Source organism: Nematolebias whitei, chromosome 6, assembly GCF_014905685.2.
Source record: "Nematolebias whitei isolate Nwh7 chromosome 6, NemWhi1, whole genome shotgun sequence".
Lineage (NCBI taxonomy): Eukaryota > Metazoa > Chordata > Actinopteri > Cyprinodontiformes > Rivulidae > Nematolebias > Nematolebias whitei.
Window position 1 is genome coordinate 22,559,477 of NC_056503.1, and position 18,250 is coordinate 22,577,726.

General features: G+C 41.4%; 1 protein-coding gene across 2 annotated transcripts in view; it reads right to left on the bottom strand.

Moving 5' to 3' along the window:
* The window catches only part of fli1 (Fli-1 proto-oncogene, ETS transcription factor), a 51,737-nt gene that overhangs the window by 5,785 nt on the left and 27,702 nt on the right, over positions 1 to 18,250 (bottom strand). For both annotated transcript variants that reach the window (XM_037678112.1, XM_037678113.1), the window contains one exon: positions 9,692 to 9,760. In XM_037678112.1, the coding sequence (XP_037534040.1) occupies positions 9,692 to 9,760 (69 nt within the window). The remainder of the gene's footprint in view (positions 1 to 9,691; positions 9,761 to 18,250) is intronic.

Below are 18,250 nucleotides of genomic sequence, written 5' to 3' on the forward strand. Positions count from 1 at the left end.
GAGAGAGAGAGAGAGAGAGAGAGAGAGAGAGAGAGAGAGAGAAACGAGAGACCAAGGCGAGAGTGTGAAGCTGAGGCAGTCAGGAGAAGGACCGAGTCTGACTTTAACTCTGAGTCTGAGCCAGCCAGAAATACCCAGACAGGCTAAACGTAACAACGCTCATAATACGGCTGCTTTAAAAGCCAGAGCCATGAGACAGAAGATAGAAGTTAGAGGAGACGGTGGGCGGCCCAGGACAGAGAACAGCTGAGAAACTAGCTCAGAATTAAAGGCCTGGTAATGGTGGAAGGAATACATATCCCCCGCCACCTTTCATGACAAACTCACGTCATCTAATGTGGAGAAATGATGGACGAACAGCTGTTTTGGTCAAACTCTGATTCTGATTTAATCTCGTGAAATGGCAATACTGTGATATTGGGCGTGGTTTTGTATGATTTGAATGGCACCTTTAGGTGGTGGGCTAACATCAAGAACTGCACTTGTTTCAAAAAGACGTTGTGGCACTGAAAAATTATGAATGTATTGGAGCACGTGCACATAATGTAGATGATCTGACTTTAACCTGGTGGACTGAATCACAATCATCTTTCACAGAGAAACAGACAAGCCATTACAAAGACATGCAGTAACACAAGTTCCTGAGAAAAAACAACACACGCACCGCAGACACCAAGTTCACAGCCGCTGCATTCCGTGTTTTCTATGTTCGGTTTTATTCCTAACATTGCATTCTCCGGGACAGAATGTGGTGCAGATTAAGACTGGTCTCCTGCAGAACACTTGTGCTGTTTCTACCCCTCAGAGCCCGTGTGGGACCTGACTGTTCTCTAAAGGCAACATGAACTCCAACATCTGGCAGCGCTTGTCTGCACAAATGCTGATACAGGCTTTTCCTACAGAGGCAGAGTCACACACTCTCAGCTTCAACTTCTCATCTATGGGCTCTGTACCTTAGTGCACTTTTACCCGTAAAGTCAAGCATAGCTGTGACAGATTTTAGAAGATGTATAAGTCAGTATCTGGAGTCAGATGAAAATGTATTTGTGTCTGTTTGAGCATCTCTTACATTAATATCTCAAGAAGCACTGGATCAGTTTTAATGAAAACTGCAGAAAGTAATCAATGGATGTCCACCTACAACTGATTGACCTTTGAGGTCAATCCAATTCAAGACGGCTGCCACACAGAACCTGAATCAGAATCAGCTTTATTGTCATTGCATCGAAGCACAACGAAATTACATTTCAGTGCAGCCCGTCCAAGAAAAACACAAACAAATAGACATGGGGAAACAGAGGTGTCTGAGGCTGCAGCCTCGTGGGAGGTGCTGCCATTTTCATTAGATAGGAAAAGAGAAGCACAGGGGAAAGGGAGGTATAACAAATTATTTGTCACATTGTGTTCTAGAGGGGTCACAGTGTGAAAGTTGCACAAACACACAAAAACTCAGCACAGAAACAGCAACATACTGATGACATCATAGACTGCACAGAAGTCTGTTGGAGTCAGTCTCCCCACCATCACAGACATCTACACCTCTAGATGAAGGAAGAGGGCCAACTGCATCATGAAGGACCCCACTCACCCAGCACACACACTTTTTGCCCCGCTCCCCTCAGGAAGGAGGTTAAGGAGCATTAAGTGTAGAACCACTAGACTGAGGAACAGCTTCTACACTGAGGCTGTTAGACTCATGAATCTCTAACCAGAATAATCACTGTGAAAAATCACATCATGTTGCTGCTGATCTGTTTCATGTTGCTGCGGTCATGCGTGCTCATCTGACACAGATTCATGTTTGTGCTGCTGTTTGATGTAATGCTTTTATGCTATTAGTGCTTAGTGTATTATTCAGCTGATGTTTTTCTTAGTTCATATCATAGATCTTATTACTGTTTTTCTTTTACATTTTATTGTTGGATGTGACTGGAACCCTGTGTACACCACATGTACCACATGAAATGCGAATGACAAATACATTTATCTGACTATGACTCTGACATATATGCACGAGGAAGGCCGACAAAGGCAGTGAGTTTGTCTGTGGACACTGCCAGATAGTCCCCATAGTCCTGATAAGAGATGGTGCAGTCTATATCAGCTGGCTCAGCTCTGACACAGGTCCACAGATGTCCTAGGGAAGGGAGTGGATGGGGAGGTGGGAGGGAGCAGAGCTTCTTGTTCACATAACATCCAGGAGAGTTTGAGATAGTTGGCCAATTCAAGGCTGACACGGGGGAGCCAGATTCAGATAACAACAGTTATTTTGGGTCAGGCCAACTCTGCTTGATTTCTGTCTGCCTTATAGTTGTACTGGTACGTCTCAATGGCAACTTCAAAAGTAAAAGTTTTTGTGGTCAGCACCACTGGGCCGAGCTTGTAGCTTCTCCAAGGTTGATTCATACCCGTCAGTGAGTTTCAGGAGGCAGAAGTGGCCTGCATTTCTCAGAAATTGCGTCAAGCTTACAGCTCAGCTCATACAGCATTTGAGTCTGAGTGCTCACCACACGGCACATTCTTTCAAGCGGGCAGCCTCACAATGGTCATAACAACTGCCAGTGTTTTTTGTATTTGTCGATATGCCAGGTAACCACTAACTCCAAAAAGCAAAAATCCTGCAATCATAAATCCAATTGTGTACGCATTTTTTACATCCTCAACGGACAATGCGGACAGGCACACATCTTCCACCGCCGCCAGGAATCCATCGTGTATCCAGCTGCAAGTGTCCTGTCAGGGCATGAGGGCTCTCCTTCGCCCTGTCTTCTTGTCAAGAAAATTTTATCAATTGCCTTGAGAGACCAGCTGACCAGATCCATAATTTACAATTTGGAAGATACAGTATGTAAAGAGAGGTTCTGATAGGGTTCACAGGACAAAGAGCAAAGTAGGAGGGAAGCAGGAGCGGGAGGGAAAAGTGTATGCCTTTGTCGAAAGCAAGCAAGGAAAAAAACAACTACAAAAAAATAACCTAACTCAACTCAGAGGAAACAAAACTGGTTATAATTTATTCCTTTGTACAAATATTGTACTAAAACTTGATATGGTATTAGATGGGAGTTATTCACAGAACAATGGCCAAGTGCTACTTATTTATCAACATCTTTCCTTAAAATGTTATCTACAGAATTTAGCTTTGTCTGACTGTTAGCACAATATCTCCTGAACCACTTGACAGATTTCAGTAAACATTCAGAAAGTAATCACTGGATGTTCAGCTACAGCAGAATCACTTCTGGGATGAATCCAATCCAAGATCAACCCACAGCAAACACAGAGAGGACAATAACTGAGTTGTTTTAGCTTATAATGAGCTAAAACCTGATGAGGTAGTAGCAGAGAATCATTTACAACAGATACGCTGAGGGCAACGTCTCACAATATTTCATGAGAATGTGCTAAATTATATTTTCAAGGTTTGACCCAAACAACTACATTTAAACATTTATGAACACAAGATAAAAAAAACTCCTGCATAACATTTGGTGGGTGACAGTTCCCTCACCATGGTCGATGGTGGGTGATAGTTCCCTTACCATGGTCGATGGTGGGTGACAGGCATTCCCTTACACCTGACTCTTTCTTTCAGGTTGTGTTAGCATGAGCAGCAGCAGGGTGCATGTGCAACTGTTTGTTCACATCTAAAGGTGGAGTCGGTCAGAGTTCCAGTCATAGAAATCACCATTGGTGAAAAAGGAAATGCTCTCAGAGGGAGTGGACCCAGAGTCTCTGCCAGCCCAAATACCTGCTGCTGAGAACCAGGAAGACCGGGGTCGGGGGTGATGGAGCAGAATCTTATCTGGCCTCAGCTGTCGGTGCATTGGTTAGAAACTGGGCGAGAACGAGCCCTGGCAGCCTGGTGACTATCCCAGCTGGGGGTCATTCTCTGACACTTATCACCCGAGGGCTTCCTCTGGCCCCGGCCCCCACCGGGCCCCTCATCCTATCACTGTTATTGCAGTCGTCTCCCTCTACTCTGCTGCTGACACCTCACAGCTTTTGTAAAGGAGGACTTTTCTCTCGCTTTCTGACAGATATGCAGCCTTCGCCTGTTCAGGTCGTGTCAGCACAAAGTTGAGTTTTCAGGGTGAAAAGGTATCAGGAGGAAAGAGACACTCATCCTGAGCAGTGTTGTTGGAAACTCTGTTTAGCTACGAGAGGACTGGGTCGAAGGACTCCTGCTGCTTTTTTTTCATAGCACCATTGAATCCTGTAGCATTTCATTAAAAAATATTGCCCGTTACCTTAGTGAAGGTGAAACAATAATGTCTGCACCAATCTGTGTGTGTGTTAACAAAATAGCTCTTGAGCCACTAACCTGATTTCAATAAAACTTTCAAAAGGTACGTCTATAACCGATTTACTATTTTAGTCAACTCAGTTCAACATGGCCACCACTGCAAAGCAATCGAAGCCAAAACAAAAATGGCTGAAACTCAGTTAATTTACCAGAGATTGAACTGGACGTTGGTGTAGTAGTAGCTGAGACTCATCATCAAACCATACTCTGAGTGCTGACTGATCTGTGTTTAAGCTTTGACATTAAATCTGCTGTTTGTTAGCAAAATATTGGTAACACTTTACAATAAGGTACACAAAATTTAGTTAATTACTAGGGAACAAATCAGGAATAAATCAGGAACTAATGGGTAGTTAACCAGTACTTACTGGGGAACACACAGCCAAGCCTTATTAGGGGACTACTGGTTAGTTACCTTGTAAATGAAGAGGAACTAATCAAGAACTAATGAGTAGTTACCAAGGAAACCAAACAGGAACAAATCAGGAGCTAATGGGTAGTTAACTAGTACTTACTGGGGAACACACAGACAAGCCTTATTAAGGGACTACTGGTTTGTTAACACAGGAACAAACCAGTAGGTAATGGTTAGGTAGTGATTAAGTAATGATTGTTTCCTCAGTAAGTACAGCCAGGCAATGATTTGGTTCTCAGTAAGTGATAGTCAGACATAGTTAAGATGATAGCAGTACAAGATTATGAAATTGATCATGTCTTTCATCAATAGGTTTACAAAAGAGAAAATCCAATAAAATCAGTAATCACTAGGAAACAGGTTTTTGACAAGCTGTGACCTCACTGGTGCAAGTTGTTTTTTTTTTTCAGAACCCACATGGAGAATTTCTCCTCTATTTCTGTGGTAACCAACCAGTAGTCCCCTAATAAGGCTTGGCTGTGTGTTCCCCAGTAAGTACTGGTTAACTACCCATTAGCTCCTGATTCGTTCCTCTTTGGTTTCCTTGGTAACTACTCATTAGTTCTTGATTAGTTCCTCTTCATTTGCAAGGTAACTAACCAGTAGTCCCCTAATAAGACTTGGCTGTGTATTCTCTAGTAAGTACTGGTTAACTACCCATTAGCTCCTGATTTGTTCCTGATTCATTCCTTAGGTGTCCCCTAGTAGTTAAGCAAATTTTGTATACCTTATTGTAAAGTGTTACCAAAATATTTAATATAAACAGCTTTAACTGAATCAGTGTTACAGATATTGTGGTAGTAGCTGACCATCATACCCAAAACATGGTATGACAGCAGCACATTGCGCAACTTTAACAATAAATGTTGGAGTCTTTATGTCTGTTAGCATAATATCCTATAAACCACTAAATGTCTTTAATGGAACTGTCAGACAGTGATTATTTTATGTTAATCTATGATTCAACAACTTTCAAAGTCAGCTCAAGATGGCTGCCAAGGCTAATAGACTAGCCTACACAGATGCAGCGGAACCTCAGTGGGTTTGTCACGTGTTAAGGTCAAATCTGATAGAAGGTTCACAACGCACTCAAACTTCTGACAGATACGCAGAACTTAACAGGATATGAGATTGTGCATGGGGAATATTATGAATAGTTAATATCTAACTTGTAGTAGATAGCTCATTGAACAACCTCGAATTGTAGAAATAGTTTTATTTGACGTGTACAAACAAGTCCAGTGTAAAATCCTGCTCCAACCAGCTGCTGGCTACTCCACATTATCTAAACTGAGATTTATCTGACTGCTGTCTGCTGCAGGTGAGATACTGACCAAGTATAAGGTATCGGCAAAACCCCACATTGTAAAATACACACAAATCAGACAGCCATCTATCCTCTCACTCACACCTAATGATAAAATTAGAATGACCAGTTACATTATTAAACCAGCATATTATTTATATACGTATTTGTGTATTTTTCCACTTTATTAGACATATTTGGACTGATGCAACTTATATGGCGGTGCAACGTGTACAGCGGAAAATACGGTATATGTTATACTGTATCTATAACGACAACTATTAATGAAATAAATACCATGGTACATCATTTGGCTTTCACTGTACTGGATTTTTGCCAATTAGCACATTTTTCACTCGTAGTCACAAAATGATGGTGAACATGAAACACCCTTTAGCGTCTTTAACATTTTCTGGTAACGGGTTCTCTCGTGCACGTTTCCACTTCAGTGTGCTGTGAGGAGGCCAGCCTTTAGTCTACCGCAGCTGCCTGTGACCCTTCCGTCCACCTTCTGTCCTGTAATCACAGCTTCATGCCTCTATAGAAACAAACAGAAACGGGACGCCGCGGTTTTGTGCACATTGCTAGCCGGCCTGTGTTCTCCGAGCTGCTCCGTGTTGTCGCAGCGTTCAGGTAGCAGCCATGAAAGGCTCAGTCCGCTGCAGCCGCTCGGCTCTCCTCATTTTTTTAACAACACAAAAGCTGCACCTGCTCAAAGCTTTGTCACCTGCAATCAGTCACTGAGTGCTCTCGTCTGTAAAGTGTGCGGGCTCTTTGTCTCCATTTGCTTTTATTTGTATCTCTGAACTGGCAGCATTCCTGATCAGAGCTCACTATTAATGTTGTTGTGTTCTATTTATTTGAATTTTATTTATATTCACCATGAACTGATTCAGTTTCCTCCTCAAATGGACCACGCTCACATCTGTGTTCCACCCACATCTGATCCATTTGGACCTTTTCTGTTAGATATATATATTTTTTTTATCTGATAAGACATGAGTGGCCATGGCCCTGTCTACACAAAACATGCTTTATTGTAATTTTAAATAAAGTTTGTTGATTTTTGTGCATCGGTGATGCTCCTGGACAAAAGTGAACAATCAGTAGAAATAAATGTTTGAAGTCAGGTATCATGTGTGCCCCCCCCCCCACCACCACCACCACCACCACACACACACATAGGTTTGTCTTTCTATTTTTTACATTAACTTCCATTCATTTTTCATTCATTTCTATAGCTCAACCCTAAAACTAACCATTACAAGGTCAAGGTTCTTTATTGTCATTTACATCACAAGTGGTACATGTGGTGGAACAAAATTGTGTACTTAGGGTCCCAGTTACATCCAACAAAAGTATAAATTGTAAAGAAAAACATTAATAAGATCTAAGATGTGAACTAAGAAATACACTAAACACTTAATAGTGCAAAAATAATACGCCAAACAACAGCAGCACGAACATGAGTCTGTGTGAACAGTTGAGAATGAATGAACACAGCAGCATGAAATAAATCAGCAGCATGAGATCAGCAGCACATATCAGCAATCAAGTGGCATTACAGTGATTTTTTTTTAACAGTGATTATCCTGGTTAGAGATTCAAGAGTCTAACATTTTTTTTATTTTTTTTTTCATTTAGCCTTTATTTATCCAGGTTAGTCTCATTGAGCCACGAGAACTCATTTTCAAGAGAGACCTGTTTAGGGAGCACATGGTGGGGGTTAAGGGCCTTGCTTATGGGCCCAGAGTGGGGCGAATGAGGGTGGGGACAAGTGTGGGTGTTTCACCTACCCCACCCACAATTTTGATGTTGTCGGGGCCGGGGCGTGAACCGGCGATCTTCGGATCACAGGCCCACCTCTCTAACCTCTGCGCCACCGCTCCCCCTAACAGCTTCAGGGTAGAAGCTGTTCCTCAGTCTAGTGGTTCTACACTTAATGCTCCTTAACCTTCTTTCCTGAGGGGAGCGGGGCAAAAGGTGTGTGCGCACATCTTAGTCCTGAACCTAATCCCTAACCCACCAATGGCACTTGCTCCTATTGAGTTTGTCGATTCTTACAAATACTTGGGTATTTTGGTCGATTTGCATCTCTCCTTTAAGCCTCATGTTGAAAACTTGGTAAGGAAACTGAAAGTTAAATTGGGATTCTTTATCAGAAATGTGTCCTGTTTAACTCTGAATGCTAGGAAACACCTTGTAACTGCTACATTCATTCCCTCCATTGACTACGCTGACATTATTTACATGAACGCTCCTACAAGCACCCTGCAGATGTTGGACGCTGTCTATCATGGTGCATTAAGATTCATAACTGGCTGTAAATATCGTACCCACCACTGCACCCTGTATTCACTGGTTAACTGGTCATCATTAACTTCACGTAGACTCTATCACTGGTACATTTTCATCTTTAAATCACTTCTTGGTCTGCTGCCTTCATACATCTCCTCCTACATGTCTCTGCATGAGTGCAGCTACAGCGTGCGCTCTCAGGACATTATTACCTGCAGTGTTCCCCCAGTGCAGACTGAACTAGGCAAAAGGGCCTTTTACTCCGCTCCTGTTTCCTGGAATATCTTGCAAAAAGATCTGAAGCTTTCAACCTTGATCTCTAAGTGGCTTCAAACATCTGCTAAGTTCCTGTCAAAAACCAATGCAGACATGTTCCTGCTTTTGGTTTTCTACATTGTTTTATAATGTAGCTGTTTATGTTTTGTTGTTTTTTTTAAATATATATAATTTTTTTCCATTTAATTTTCACTTGATATGCTTATTTATTATTGTCTGTTGTTGTCTGTACCTCATCTGTGTTCTTTGTTTAAATCAGGTCTCTCTTGTAAATGAGTCCCCAAGGCTCACTGAAACTAACCTGTATAAATAAAGGTTGAATTTAATTTAATTCTTATGGGTCCTCGTCTTTGGGCCCCATAAGAGCAGTTGGTCCTCACAATGTCGTATGTGTTGGAAAAATGGGATTTACAAGGTAAAAAAAAAAAAAAACGAAGACACACACACAAACAGTATGGTTTTTTTTTTTATCTTTATAGGGATGTCACATTGACTTCCATTTGTTTTTCAATAATTTATTTAGCCTACCGTTGAACCCTACCCTAAACATAACCCCTAACCCCCAAACTGCATTTGAACATATAAGGGCCAAGCTTTGGTCCCCATAAGGAGCAGTGGGTCCTCACAAGTATTGGAAACATGGTCCTAACAAGGTAACAAAAACTAACACACACACCTCACGCTCTTTTTCAGCTTCCATCTTATAACAACCTCATACACAAATCCTTTTCCCAAATAAACCGTTCCCTAACAGAATCCTCCTCAATAAAATATTTCCTTAACAGAATATTTTCCCCAAGGAACGTTTCCCCTAACACAATCGTTCTCCAGAGGTAACAAAGCCAAAACCAAACCAAAAAACAGGTTTCATCTCTACAACAACTTGTTTGGGCTCACATCAGTGAAGGCTTCAGGATGAAAACAATTTATTAAATGATAAACCACATCTACATAGTGATTACATATGTATTTATTATGAACTTGTTAGGTGGAGGTCATTTTTCACCAGGAGAATCTAGTTAACAAACAGTGAACAAATCATTAATTATACTCTCAGATATTAGAAAAAGGTATAAAAAAATAAAACAAGTACCTTCTTTGGCAGCCAGACGTGGGGAGGGGTCTGTGTGGGATGGTGTGTTGTAGGATAACGATGAGCTACCTGGAACGAAACAAAGAAATAGAGTGAGATCTTTGAATAAATAGAAGGTGCATGAAAGCCTGAGAAAGACTCCATATATTTTGCCTTGTTTTATATAGCATCTTGATTTAATCGTGTTCATAACTTCTTTTATTAGATTTTAATTGTTTTTTGTTAAATTATTGTTGTGTGTACTTGTTATCTGTCAAAAACAGATCTCTCTTGAAAAGGCAGCTCAAGCATGCTAGTCTGGACTCCTACAGGTGTGCAGTGGAGAGCATCATGTGCTCCAGCATCAACGTGTGGCATGGAGGCTGCACAGCTGCAGAAAGAAAAGCTTTGCAGAGAGTGGTGAAGGCTGCACAGAAGTCTGTCGGAGTCAGTCTCCCCACCATCACATACATCTACACCTCCAGATGCAGGAAGAGGGCCACCTGAATCATGAAGGACCCCACTCACCCAGCACACACACTTTTTGCCCTGCTCCTCTCAGGAAGGAGGTTGAGGAGCGTTAAGTGTAGAACCTAGACCATGGGTCTGCAATCTGCGGCTCTGGAGCCACATGCAGCTCTTTGGTCCCTCTGCAGCTTTTTCAAGCTTTGACCAAAACTAACATAAAACTGAATTTTATTGGTTGTCTTACAAACAACAAGAACAAAAGACTAGTTTTAGCAGTTTTCTTGTCATTTCTTTTGCAAATATGTGAATTCTGAAACTAGTACAAAGATTAAAACATAATATCTTTATGCTTTTTTTCTCTACTAAATTCATTTTTCCACAATTAACAAAATTACATAGGTCTGTATAGTATAGTAACACCCCCCACCCCCCCACCCCCGCCCCCAAACACACAAACACACACATAAATCTGGTCTTTTCAGTTGTCTTAATTTAAATGATGTTAATAACTGAAAATACGTAATGATTTTTAACATTTATTGATATTTTTATGACACTACTACTGGGAACAAAAGCCACCTCCAACAAGCCTAAAGTGGCCCATGGGCCACCAGTTGATAATCACAGTTAGCAGGTTGTTGCCGCTCTGAACACTTTTAATTTAGTGAACGAAGGTGTAAAAATGGCTCTTTTGATCGTAAAGGTTGAAGACCCCTGCACTGGACTGAGCAACAGCTTCTACCCTGAAGCTGTTAAGACTCGTGAATCCCTACCAGGATAATCACTGTAATGTCACTTTAACTGGTGATTTGTCACTTTGTGCTGCTGATTATCCATGGTGCTGATTTCATACCCATAAGCTGCTATATTCTCACCCATCTGCTCACAACAGACTCATGTTCAGGCTGCTGTTCAATGCACCATATTATATTATATTCATTCAACCTTTATTTATACAGGTTAATCCCATTGAGCCTCGAGGACTCATTTACAAAAGAGACCTGGATATATTATATAATGATAATGATAATAATAATATAACAATAATATGTTATATTATTATTGTTTAGCGTATATATATTAGATCCTTGTATGCTGTTTCTTTTTTATACTTTATATTTTTGCTATTTTGGGTTAGGGTTAGGGTAGGGTACAAACAGATACCTTGGGTACACAATTTAATTTCATTTAAAGAACCTTGAGCCTTGTAAATGAGTCATTGTGAATCAATAAGACTAACCTGTATAATTAAAAGTTGAATGAATGAATGAATTTAAGCCTCAGTAATTATTTTAACCAATCAAATTCATCATTATTATCTTCCTTTAAACGTTTGTTGAACATATGAGATCTTGCAGCGTTTGGCTATTCTTCAGAACAAGCATGTAGGAGTTAAATGTTAGGGCTCCTGGCCTCTGCAGTGACCAGCAGGGGGCAGCAGACTGTTCAGCTTCTTCAGCTGCAAACTAAAAGTTTTCACTTTCTGACTTGTTTTTCTGTACATCCTTATTGAAATAATGATGACACCAAACACAAAGGTTTGTGTCACGTATTGTTAGCTACAAAATAAAATCAAACATAGCCCAAAGCCCGACTTTAAAACTAAAGGCAAAACTGGAGGGTTTTCAGAGCAGGCGCTGCTCCCGGGAGGCCAGAGTCATATTCTCTTCACCTTATGGAGAGGAGGACTCTGCACTGCATTCCTCCTCTTACTCAGGCACCCTGGGCGGCACCAAAACGCTCTCTTAATTTTAGCTGCCCCGAGGCATAAATCAGCCAGAAAACAGACCCAAAGAATCCACAGAGAAAACAGAGCAGGAGCATGGAGGGCACGGTGCCGATTTAACTCTGACACAGCTGAGCAGGGAGCACGACGCCTCTTTCTGAATGGAGCTGTTTCAAACACAACTTTATTGACAAAAGGGAAGAAAAATCCTGCAGGTATGCAACACAGGCTCCTCAGGCTGGTGGGGCCCATGGTGGCCAACTCTTGAGTCTGTTTTGTTAAGGGGGGGTGGCCATGGAGGTAGAAGAGTGGGGTGCTCCACTGATGCTTTCTAACCTTCTCAAATCCCCACCCCTCCCAGCTCTACCTTCTCCGTGGCACCCCCAAGGGTCTGGGTCTAGTTTAGAAAGCTGGGGGCCTCAGAACAGGGGAGCCTTTGTGCAAGGGAGGGTCCCTGCACGGCAATCAAAAGCAGGTCCACGTGCAACAATCTTTCCTCACACGCCATGCAAAATGAGCCACCGAACAGTGTCTTTGGGATGTGTGTGTGTGTGGGGGGGGGGGGGACTTTTAACTCTTCCCCTGCTGTGTGCCACACATGTGGGCTGACCCAGACGGGCAAACAGGCAGCATTTCAGAGAAAACCTCAAAACCACCCCACAGAGAAATCCAGGCATCCCACAGAGCAGCCAGAGAGTGAGAGTGAGCCAGAATGTGTGTGTGTGTGGGGGGGGGGGGGGGGGGCACAGCTGACTTCTCCGTGTTGCGTATTTTTATTTTTTGACACTGTGTCTTCCTGTCTCAGAAAACAAACCCGTCCTGGTAATGTGACAACGCATTGTCATACTGAGGCCTGGCTGGACTCACATCTCCTCATGGTTTTTAAAGCTCCTTCTGTTCAGAGCAGGGGCGATTCTAGGATCTGACCTTTAGGGGTGCTTAGCCCTCAGTGTTGACAGTGGCTCTTGGCTTGAACAGCACAGTGGCTATTAGTGTCAGAAGCATTTGTAAAGTGTGTGTGTGTGGGGGGGGGGGGGGGGGGGGGAGAGACACACACTGATAAAGGGGTCTGGGGTTCTTCTCCTCCAGAAAATGTTCAATAAAGTAGATGCTATTTCCTGCATTCTGGTGCATTTTAATGGGGTTTTAAACATTTACATTAAACTACATAAGTAAACACTTGATTCAGTAACTGTTTAAGAGAGCATGACTCAACAAGAAGTAGCGCTTAGCTAGCGGCACGCAATACAGACACGCTAGCTAAGATGCTACAGACGCAGCGCTCTGCTTTACATTACACAATTTAATAAACACTTTATCCAAGATCAGTTTAGTGTTAACTGATCATAGCAATCAAATACTAAACTCATGCAACCAGACAGTGCAACATAGCTATATTTACATATAAAACACACAAAACAAAGCACAACTAGCTTTAAGCATTAGCCTTTAATTTAAACATTAAGCATACAATGTAATTATGACGGAAAAATGGAGAATTTACTTGCATCTACCTTCTTACAGATGAACATGTGGTACTTCCTGTTTATAACTGTTGTATTCAGCTGATCATGAGGTCAGCCGCTGGGCTTTATCGCTTTTACATTTTTCCTAACTTTGTTTAATTTTAGAAATTGGATAAACTACAGTTTATTCAAGTGTATTCCACCATGCTCAGCGAAATGCTGTCTGAATTAAATGTTCTCCACTGACAAGGTTTAACCATTTTTTTCTGATTTTTCACAAAATCCCTCTGACCGCAAAGTGTTCGTGATGCAAAACCCCAACAATGCTGTCAGAGGGAAAGAGGGTGGAGCTCTGCAGGTAAGGGGCGTTCACTTAGGGACAAATTGTGATTGCTGATTGGTCAGTTGCTGACATACCTGCTGGAATCTAAGGTTTGAGAACAGTTTCCTTACAAAATCCTAATGATGGTTTCTTTATTTTTCAGGGGTGCTGAGTTAAAATTTAGGGCCCCCAAAAAGAGACTAAAATCACCACTGATTGTCTGTTAGATTGCACAGCATATTTTCTTTTCTGTCCTTCATCTCTTTCTAAAAGTTCAACATGTCCATGATGAAGACAGGTATCTGGATGGCTCAGCGTTGTTTTGGAGCCTGTTATTCTGTGAGGAGATTCAGCTTCTTGTGGTCTGAGCTTGGACAACAAACCTGTCACCTAAAACAAGGGCATATTTAACCTTCAATTCCTTGTTAGAAAACCAAACTTCTCTTCTTTTATATCATGCAACAAAAAGTGAGAGATATCTGAAAACTGTGAGAAAGAAAACCTTTTCCACAGCCCTGAAATTGATCTATTTGAGCTTTCTCCTCGCTTCTGAACTCACTATAAAAGGCTATTTTATTAAAATTGTATAACATATTGAAAAACAAATTAAGCCACTTTACTAGTTCCAGAAAAGGCCTGCAGCTAAACCAAGATGGTTATCTAATATTTTCACAGAGTGTGCCTGTTTTTCTGCAGCAGCATCAAACTCCACCCTGCAGGTTTCTCTCTGCTGGGCTCGTTGTGTGCAGGTGTGGAAGGAGGAAAGGGTTTGAATCTAAATTCTGTAAAGAAGACGAACGTATTCTGCTACGACCTCTGGTTTCTGTGCATCAGATAAGCAGGGATCGTTTAATGAATCCAACACTCGATCTCTAAAAAACACAGATAATGGAAAGAATGGCTCCAAAAATCTGTCCTAATAACACATCACTGATCCAATTATATAAAATCATTTCATCCTTTCATAATTTAGTTTTATGTTTGTGACTAGTTCAAACAATAAATTATCTTAGGCCTTAAAGCAAGAATTTAGTCAGTTTGAAATGAGGCTTTGTTTATGGTTAAGGTTATAAATATTAATATTAAATTCTTGTTACAGTAGTCCCTCGCTACTTCGTGGTTCAGATCCAATACTGTACAGTAAAAAGTTAACGAAAAAATTAAATACTTCGGACAGGCGCTGCCATTTTGTAGTTTCCTCTCAACAACGCTACACTGTATTCCTGCTAATAACGGCCACATTTCCCATAAGCCAACAGGGCCCCGCCCAGAATCCCCGTTTCCTTCTACTGAAATAAGTGGGGACACGCGCCACTGTAGGTTCGGGGCTCCATCCGGAGCCCATCCCTCTGGACTTTTTCATCCAGATTTGGACTCAGTCGAACATCTCCGGTCCACACCGGCCAACCAAAGGTCTGGTCCCCCAAAAAATGCGCTTTGGCACTCAGGGCTGTACTGAATCGGACCAGAACCAGACCCCCAGACTCAGCAGTGAACCCGAGAGCTCCTAGCCAGCCCACGAGGACCTCCGAGTGAGGACACGCTGGTAAGTAAAATTTAGAAGCTACTGTATTGTACATATAAGTATGTTGTTAAAATTAGTAGGTTTAAAAGTTTAGAAAATGTATTGTGGGCTTCGTTGCTGAAGAACAGGTCTGCAGAAACGGAACAGAATCGGACCAGAACTGAGAGCTGCTCCTGTTCTGCAGAGCTGGTAAGTAAACTTTAGTAACTACATACACAGTACTGTACGTATGTTGTTAAAACGATGAAGGTTTAAGATTTAGACCATTGCAAGAGTGTGGGAAGTGTTTCTAAAGCTTTTATATATATATATATATATATATATATATATATACTAAAATAAATGTAACGTCCCTACTTCACAGATTTTCACTTACTGTGAGGGGGTTCTGAACCAAACACCCGCAATAAACCAGGGACCACTGTAATTCCTCTTTGAACAGCCTCAGACCGCCGAAGTAACATCTAGCCCAGGTGGGTGTCATCTTTAAACAAGTATGAAAAACTACTAAAAATATTTATAGCACTTCATCCAAACTCTGTTTTTATAATTCCTAAAATAATAAATTAGAGATATTTGTGCAGATATTTTCACATGTAAACAACAGCAGCTAGCTGTATCACTTCCATCATAGATATTGTTTACTGCTGTGAAAACAGTGTAATACACTAAAAACATTTAAAACTTTTTTTAATAGTGTTCATATGAGCTACAGTGAAATATGCAGACTTTAGTTGTTTGAAATGGCCCAGGTGACACTAGTCTTCATTTTGACCAAAGTAAACTCTCAAGTCTGAGTTTGTTAACGGGAGTTATCTGCAACAAGTATGCTGTGAATTGTTCGCAGGTCTGAGCAGTCCCTTAAATGTTTAAAATTGTTGAACTTGATTTTTTTTTTGAGTGACAGCTGACGCAGTGGACGTACAGAGCGTCTCGTGCTGTTTGTGCCGTCACAAAGCACAACATGGTGACGGTGAATTGACAAAGTTGAGGGTCTGAAGCAGCCGTCCTTTAGTTTGCTGCCTAAATCACAGCGTTCATGTTCTATTTATAGCAGCTCAAGTGCAGCCTACCCACGGATAGCAAACAAAACTAGAACAAATTGTGCATTAAAGCCCTCCGAGGCCAGGACACTGAGCAATCAGTGAATGAATAAGAGCCAAAGTTTAACGGGAGGATGTAACCACTGAATCTCATTTTTCTTCTGTCTTTAAACTGATCTCGGTGCAGGAGACATGAAAAACAAACGCTGCGACTTGGAAAACTTTTCAGTTCAAACGTACTCCACGTCTTCTCACCACACTGTCTCCTTCAGAACTCTCCTGTTCTGCAGACAAATGACAGAAATATATTTGATTTTTATTTTCCTTCTCCTTTTGAAGGCCTGAGCTGACAGAAGTCAAGTGATATTAATGGATATTACCACTTAATAATTCATTGGTTTATGGAGTAAGAGCTGTGCAGAATGTAAACTTGGTGCAGAAATAATAATCCATTCCTCACCAACAGCACAAACTGTTTTCTGGGGAGATTAAAAAAAGCTTTTTTAGGTTCGACCACAAGGGCCGGGGCTGTTTTTGGACTGAACTGTGTGGTGTGTACTCACGTGTTTATTTCACTAATATGAAAACTCTCAGACACACGCTCCAGACGAGGAACTGAATGACATAAATGCCCAGCAAGAGCAGCACCATGAAAAGAAACTGGTTTAGATGCTTTTGCTGAAACCTCTTAAAGCAGAAAATACTCGATCTCAGACGACTCTCGTGCTCATGTTAGTTTGTGTTGGGAGCAACTCTCAGCTACCACCACTTCAAAGTTTAGCTCCATTTCTCAAATATTGGAATCATCAAAATATAGCTGTATAGTTCATGGTGGCCATCTTGAGTTGGTTGATTCCAAAACTTAAAGAGCGTCTAATGATCCATGTCTGAGAGTTTCATTGAATCCTTCCAGTGGTTTTAGAGCTATTTTGCTAACAGATAGACACTCCCATAGTTACATTTTTAAGCAAAGACATTGCCCATTGTGTTGAGTTCAGAGTATGACTCTGAACAACAACCACACCAAAGTTTTCGTTCTGTAAAACCATTGGCTATATCCAAGACATTCTGGCTATCCCATAAACTTCATGTGTAAACCCAGAGCTCAGATAAAAAGTGTGGATGATGACTGTAAGGGTGTCCAGCATGAGACCTTTTGATGGATCATCATATGTTTTCTGCTGGTCTCATCTGGAAGATGAATACTGTAGTCCCTCACTTATCAAGGGGGTTACGTTTCAGATACCCCATGATAGGTGAAAATCTGCAAATGATTATTGATAAACCATTGCGTGATCCATCAATCACGGAATGATTGATGATTCAAGCATGTGACTGATCAGTAATGATTTCTGTACCGGACTGGTCAATTACCAAAACCCCCTTCGGCTCTGTTGGTCTACGGGGGCTGTTGGAGAATGATGGTCCATTGAGACGATGGCCAACAAGAGAAGAGCACAAACCATGTTCGGAAGGAGTTGAATCAAAAAACACTGATAGAGTAGTCCCTTGATACTTCGGGATTCGACCTTCGTGAGTCCATGAAAATCTTTCGTGGACTCACTTTTTCGTGGACTCACTCTTTTGTGGACTCACTCTTTCGTGGACTCACTCTTTTGTGGGATTTCAATGTAAGATTGTACACGACAAAGAATTGTCAACTTTAATATTACCCAAGTGGTTGGGATGGTACGGGATAAAGTTATCGGGAGTGAACGGGAGCAGGAACCAACCAATAGGACAAAAAAAAAAAACAATAATACATTGGAAAGGCGCAGCCATTTAGTAGTTTTCTTTTAAATAAGCCTATACTGTAGTGCAAGTCAAAAGAACTACACTACCCAGATGCCAACAGTGCTTCTGGTTGCTGCTTTCTGCCAAATTTCTAAGAACAGTGATGGAGGGAGCAAACACTAGTGGCGAAACCAATGTGATAAAAATAGTTGGGCAACGCAAAGTCATAAGTAACAATCTATCTATTAAGATCACAGAACTGGCAGGAAAGTCACAAATAATCCTGAAGCTGAACT